The sequence below is a fragment of the Malus sylvestris genome, chromosome 6 (assembly GCF_916048215.2).
Source record: "Malus sylvestris chromosome 6, drMalSylv7.2, whole genome shotgun sequence".
Taxonomy (NCBI): domain Eukaryota; kingdom Viridiplantae; phylum Streptophyta; class Magnoliopsida; order Rosales; family Rosaceae; genus Malus; species Malus sylvestris.
In genome coordinates this window covers 31,984,331-31,991,139 of record NC_062265.1, presented here as the reverse complement: position 1 = coordinate 31,991,139, position 6,809 = coordinate 31,984,331, and the positions used below count along the sequence as shown (strand labels likewise).

The window sequence follows — 6,809 nt, the reverse complement described above, 5'->3', positions numbered from 1 at the left end:
ATAATCATGGTAGTTGTGGTAAAGTAGGCATGGGTTGAATGTACAAGCCCACAAAAAATAGATGATGTGCCCAAACAAGAAATCTAAGAACACCTGTAATGATCAAATGTTACTTATCACATATTACATATCTTATCTGTATCATTATAATAGAGATGAAGCCCACCAACGCATTTAAAGGATAAAGCTTAAAAGTTTAAGCCATAGAGGGTTATCTACATTTTTCATGACAATTTTGATCAAATCTAAAAACTCTACGCGGCAGAATATTAGATATTATGTAGCATTGGCAACTCATCTTCCTTCACTTATTTCTTCATGCTACTCTCGTGGGACCAAATCACTAGATATACAATTGACAAGAAAATAAACAATTCCTCTAGTGTTGTAATAATTGTGCGTATCAACTCGTTCAGTGTTATAATTAACACGTCAAGTATCCCGCTTGAAAAATACTTTCCCAAGAATAAAACTCAAAAGAATTAATGAAGCCACACATGTGGTGGAGCATTTGTTTATTAACTTATTTCTGCCATATGGAATTAATGAAATTAACTTGCTTCTAAATTTATTAATTTAATCAAATAAGGTCCCTTTATTGTGTTCAAGTGTGAAGAAATCCAGCTAAAAAAAGGTGGACTGCATATAACATAAATTTTAGCATACATTCTGACGAATCACATATGAATTTTAGTCGTTAAATCTTTGATCAAGTCCAATAACAAAAGGACATAACTAAATTTTGTCAAGTCCAATAACAAAAGATATAACGACTCAAAATTCCGGCCACATAAGATACACCGAAGCACAAAAAAAAAAAATCGTAAAGATTACGAATACAAAGTTTTTATTATACAAGAGAAACTCAAAAACAACACTCTTAAAACACTTGATGCCGGAACTGTTCTGCATTTTTCACTATCTTTTCACGAGTTTAAGACGGAAGGTTTACTCATCCATGTCAACATCTTCATCAATTTCCTCAATCTTCATCTTCTTAACAGCCTGTTCTGCATCAGACCTTGGCCCGTTGGCATTCGAGACCTGGATCAACACATCCGACTTCTGCCCTGTCGCCGCATTGACAAGCCCTCCGTTCTTCTCAACCCGGTACACCAGCCCAGTTCCCGTTGGCGCTACATCTACGAACACGGTCGAGTTTTCATCTATTTCTTCTCGCACAAGCATCCGCGACAACTCCGTCACCACCCTCTTCTCGAGCCATCTCCGAATAGGTCTAGCACCGTAAACCTGGAAGGGGAAATGGAGTACTTGGTTAGTATTACATATCATACAGGAGTGAAGCAGAAGAAAAGGTTTTGGATTCGCGAAGCTGATACTTACGGGATCATAACTCTCGTCCAGAATGTAATCCAATGCTGCGTCTGTAACTGCCATCGCGACGCCCCTCTCAGCCAGTCGGACTGCAACATCTTTCATTTGCAATCTGGCAACCTTCCTCAGTTGATCGCGAGAAAGAGGATCGAACACAACAATCTCATCGAGACGATTCAGCAGCTCAGGCCTGAAGTGCTTTCTCACCTATTCAGGAACCAAACTTGTTAAGTATTGAAAGAACGAAGCGAAGCACGATAATTCAGAATTATGGTAGCCAAAGATGATACCTCTTGCATAACTCGATCACGCGCAACCTGCATCGAACACTTGCCCATCAAACCGGAGAGGAGATGTTCTGCCCCCAAATTCGAAGTCATGATGATCACCGTGTTTCTGAAATCAACTGTACGGCCTTGTCCATCAGTTAGTCTTCCATCATCCAGGACTTGGAGGAGAGTGTTGAAAACGGCGGTGTGGGCCTTCTCCACTTCATCAAACAACACAACGCTGTAAGGCCTCCGCCTCACGGCCTCTGTGAGTTGCCCGCCTTCATCGTGACCAACATACCTGTAAAATATGAATGAGTCGGAGTTCATAATGCTGCAGCTGAGCTCACAAACATGCTTGAGTGAAGAAAACTACAAATGCACTTACCCAGGGGGAGCGCCAATTAAGCGCGAAACGGAATGTTGTTCCATATACTCGGACATGTCAATTCTGACGATCAGATTTTCGTCATCAAAAAGTTGTTCAGCAAGCGCCTTCGCAAGCTCGGTTTTACCAACACCAGTTGGACCCAAGAACAGGAAGGAGCCGGTAGGCTGTTCTGGCCTTCCTAGCCCCGCTCTTGACCTTAAAACCGCCTCGGCGACAGCTTCAACTGCCCTGTCTTGCCCCACTACTCTCTTATGCAACCTTTCCCCAAGTCCAATTAACCTTTCTTTATCATTCTGGCCAAGCCGCGTGACAGGTATGCCAGTCCAACGGCTTACTACCTCTGCAATTTGTTCTGGTCCAACCGTCTCCGTCAAAATCAAGTTCTCGTCGGTACTACCTTCAAGTTTTGCAATGGTGGTTTCCACCTCCTGAATAGCGCCATAACGCAAGTCTGCGGCCCTAGCTAAATCATATCTTCTTTCGGCCTCTGCTAACGCTACCAAGAGCTCTTCACGCTTCTGCTTAAGCTTTCGAAGCTCATCAACCCTTTCCTTCTCCTTTCTATACTTCATCACCAGCGGCTGTAGCTTGTCTCGCAGTTCATCGAGCTCTTTTCGCACCTGAGAATAAAATGGTAGAACAACCCACGTAAGAACAAAAACCATCAAGAAATTGAATAGAAAAAAATATCTGCGACTTCATCAGACAAATGTTCTCAAATCATTAAGTTATGGATGAAGTAATCACCTCGACAAGACGAGCTTTGCTAGCTTTGTCCTTCTCTTTCTCAAGTGCGTGAAGCTCAACTTCCAGCTGCATCCTCTTCCTTTCGAGGTTATCAATTTCTTCAGGCTGGCTGTCAAGTTGGACTCTCACATTCGCACAAGCTTCGTCAACTAGATCAATCGCCTTGTCAGGGAGATGTCGCCCTATAAAGCAAAAGGAAAAAGGAAAACTTCAGAACCAAGTAATTTTACACAAAATTAATGCTTCACAATCCCTAAACATAGAAAATTGACCACAATTATTAGCTATTTTTTATTCATACCTGTGATGTACCGGCTAGAAAGCTGTGCAGCAACAACAAGAGCTCTGTCCAGAATTCGAACACCGTGGTGACCCTCATACCTCTCTTTCAGTCCTCGAAGGATGCTAATTGTGTCCGGAACACTAGGCTCCGCCACGTAAACCTGCTGGAACCTTCTCTCAAATGCAGCATCCTTCTCCACATATTTTCTGTACTCCTCAAGAGTTGTTGCGCCAATGCACCTCAGCTGCCCCCGTGCGAGCATTGGCTTGAACAGGTTGGCTGCATCCATAGACCCCTCTGTCCTTCCAGCGCCAAGAACAAGGTGAATTTCATCAATAAACAGAATCACCTTCCCCTCAGCCTCTTCCACTTCCTTCAAAACTGCCTTCAACCGCTCCTCGAACTCCCCTCGATACTTAGCCCCGGCCACCAAAGCTCCCATATCCAATGCGATGAGCCTCACATCAGCCAGATTACTAGGGACATCACCACCGACTATCCTCTGAGCCAGTCCTTCCACCACAGCAGTTTTTCCAACTCCCGGCTCTCCGATCAGAACCGGATTGTTCTTAGTCCTCCTCGAAAGAATCCTCACCACCCTCCTTATCTCCTCATCACGGCCAATAACCGGGTCAAGCTTCCCAGCCTGCTCAACAAGGTCCCGTCCATAAGTCTTCAATGCCTGAAATGTAGTATCCCCTGAAGCACTCTCCACCTTCTTCCCTTCCTTCCCACGAAGCTTTTCGACTTCAGATTTCACTTTGGCCGTAGCAACGCCGGCTTCCTTCAGCAAGTCCCCAATCTGGGAATCCTCGAGCAGACCGAGAATCAACTGATCAACGGCCAGGTGTGTGTCCCCTCTTGTCTTCTGCGCCTTCTGTGCTCTCCTAATCACTTTGATGAGGGATGAACTGGCTGGGATTTCGTCCGGCGGAGGTGATTGAGATGGGAGCTTCTTCAGGGCCTGGTTGAACACCCTCTCCACGGACTTTGGAGCATCGGGATTACCAGCGCCATTGGCGATGGCTTGGCTGAAAATGCCGCTGGGATCAGATGCCAACGCGGTTGCAAGATGGAGTGGCGTGATCTGCGCGTGGCCGGCTTCCATGGCCAGGCCATGAGCTCCGGCAAGAGTCTCATTGGTCTTGTGAGTAAAGCTATCAGGATTCATTTTCCTTCACCAATTAATTGATACCTAACAAACACTGCAAAACATCATATGTGAGAAAATGAAAAAAATCGTCGTAAAAATTCAAACTTTTCATCTGGGTAACTTCCAATTCAAATAAAAATTAAAACTTTCAATCTGGATTTCTTTCATTTCAACTAAAAATTAAATTATTTCATCTGGGTTCTTTTCAATTCAACCCAGCAACACGTAGAATCATTGTTCATACTTTCCTCAATTTACGAAATTCAGATTTTCATCTGGGTAACTACGCAATTCAACTTAAAATTAAAACTCCCTATCTGGGTACCTTTCAATTCAACTCAACAATATTGAAATGCGAAAACAGAGCGTACAAATAAAACATAGAAACACTGATCATATTTTTCCCAGTTTACGAAATTCATCATCCTCTTCATTTCTTTTTCCAAAATTTAAGAAATGCAGAGGCTATGCAACTTAACAAATATAAATTCGTTCAAAACCCATGTGAAAATCAACTCTAAAAACTCAAAGATTCACAGAAAGAAAGAGAAATCTTGGACGTACCTTGTAAGGAGGAAGCTGAAGCTTTTCTGCAACAATGGCGGGTAAATATATACAATTGCGTTTGAAGAATTTGAATTGGTATTTCTTCTGGTTGATCGATTGCTTTGGCCTGTCTGTGTTGGTTGTAGATAAACAGAGACGGGAAGTCGAAACGTTCTGATTTTTCTGATGGATGCTTGGGAGAGTGTGGGAGAGATTTTAAGGACGACGAAACGACTGGCCGACACGAAAGTAACTAGAACATACCAGAGTCCAGACGAAGCGGGAAGCTTCCAAGGCGTTTTTCGTAACTTCCAGAATGTTCTCTTTTTATTTTATTTATTTTTTTTTTTTTTTAAATGTAAACGTCGGCATACGGCGGTGTGTTATGTGACCGCCGTATGCCACTGAAGCTCAAGGGAAAATTTTATAGGACGGCAATAAGGCCGGCGATGCTGTATGGCACAGAATGTTGGGCGGTGAAACATCAGCACGTACACAAAATGGGTGTAGCGGAGATGAGGATGCTTCGTTGGATGTGTGGGCACACGAGAAAGGATAAGATTAGGAATGAGGATATCCGGGGTAAAGTAGGAGTAGCCGAAATTGAAGGAAAGATGAGAGAAAATCGGTTACGGTGGTTTGGACATGTGCAAAGAAGGCCTACTGACGCTCCGATTAGAAGATGCGACTATGGGACAGAGGTTCAGGGCCGAAGGGGTAGAGGAAGACCTAGGAAAACTTTGGAAGAGACTCTAAGAAAAGACTTAGAGTACTTGGATCTAACGAAGGACATGACACATGATCGAGCACAATGGCGTTCTAAGATTCATATAGCCGATCCCACCCAGTGACTTGGATTTTCCAAGTCTCCAACCGAGAAGTTTTCCTCACTCGGAAAATTAAGGGAACACTACCCCAACCTACATGCTCCACTCAGAAAGCTTCAACATACAAGCTTCAACAAAAGAAAATTCAAAGAACTTAGCGAATAAGGCTTTGGTGTATTTAACACAATACGTTGAAATGAAGGAAAGCTTATTTATTGATATCCCCGATAAGCTACAAATATGTACATATACATGAGTCAAAATAAACACACAAGAGGGAGCCTTCACAAAGGTTGCTTAGGAGAAGTCTCAGCAGTCGGTAGAGCCTCAGAAAGAGAAGGCACCGGAGGGGGATCATTTGGAGCCTCAGTACTGGACAGAACCCTAGAAGGAGGAGGCATCAGAGGTTGATCATTTGGAGCTTCATTACGCGGTACAGCCCCAGAAGACGAAGGCAATAAATGCCTTTGGAACAAACCCACAAATCTCTGATGATCAAGTAAAACCTGACCATCAGTTTCCTTCATCTGGTCAAGCTTCCTCTTCATGTTTGTAGCATAGTCATGTGCGAGCCGGTGCAACTGTTTATTCTCATGCTTGAGCCCTCTAATCTCCTGTTTGAGACTCATCACTTCAGCCGCCAATGATTCAACTTGGCGGGTTCGAGCAAATAGGCGTTGGGCCATATTAGACACAGAACCTGCACACTGAACACTGAGAGCCAGCGAATCCTTAACAGCTAACTCATCAGACCGTTTGGAAAGTAGTCTGTTATCTTTGGGAGTGAGAAGGTTCCTGGCCACCACCGCAGCGGTCATATCATTCTTCATCACGGAATCCCCAACGGTAAGAGGACCAGTGGGGGAGACGAAGGATGGACGCCATATGTTGTCTGGAGAAGGCGGGGCTGCCTCTTCAACAAGGTTCAAGTCAAAACGACGGTCGGAGGGGCCAGACATTTTCAAAGGTGTTGAAGAGAGAAGAGGTCGGACAAATCAAGATCTTAGAAGTGCAAGAATGAAGCTTCTACTGGTGGAGATTCAAGTGTGCTTTGGAACTTAATGCCAGCCCCTATAAAAATCTGCACTCGACGGAGCTTCAGAAATCGAAGAGGCGCCTGCTCAGAAATCGAAGAGGCGTTTGCTTTCTCAAAAGCTGGGCTGCTTAGAGATCACGAGGGTTGATCTCAGAAATCGAAGAGGCGTTTGCTTTCTCAAAAGTTGGGCTGCTCAAAGACCACAAAGGCCGATCTCAGAAA

The 6,809-nt window shown here is 44.0% G+C and overlaps 1 protein-coding gene across 1 annotated transcript; it reads right to left on the bottom strand.

Annotated features, from left to right (window-relative positions):
- Window positions 1–719: 719 nt before the first annotated feature.
- LOC126626950 (chaperone protein ClpB1-like) lies at window positions 720–4,921 on the bottom strand. The gene is made up of 7 exons (XM_050296356.1): window positions 4,743–4,921; window positions 3,044–4,230; window positions 2,743–2,924; window positions 1,993–2,615; window positions 1,626–1,905; window positions 1,345–1,542; window positions 720–1,251 (listed from the first exon to the last, which is right to left on the bottom strand). The coding sequence occupies exons 2-7, from the start codon at window positions 4,194–4,196 to the stop codon at window positions 949–951; spliced, it is 2,739 nt and encodes a 912-aa protein (XP_050152313.1). The 5' UTR covers window positions 4,197–4,230; window positions 4,743–4,921; the 3' UTR covers window positions 720–948.
- Window positions 4,922–6,809: the final 1,888 nt, after the last annotated feature.

Excerpts from the sequence above, each read along its gene's own strand:
- LOC126626950 (XM_050296356.1), bottom strand. The coding sequence starts at position 4,196 with ATGAATCCTGATAGCTTTACTCACAAGACCAATGAGACTCTTGCCGGA. Across the intron at positions 2,925-3,043 it reads TTCTAGCCGGTACATCACAG|GGCGACATCTCCCTGACAAG; the intron begins GTATGAATAAAA and ends TTTGCTTTATAG. Across the intron at positions 1,543-1,625 it reads GTGATCGAGTTATGCAAGAG|GTGAGAAAGCACTTCAGGCC; the intron begins GTATCATCTTTG and ends GTTCCTGAATAG.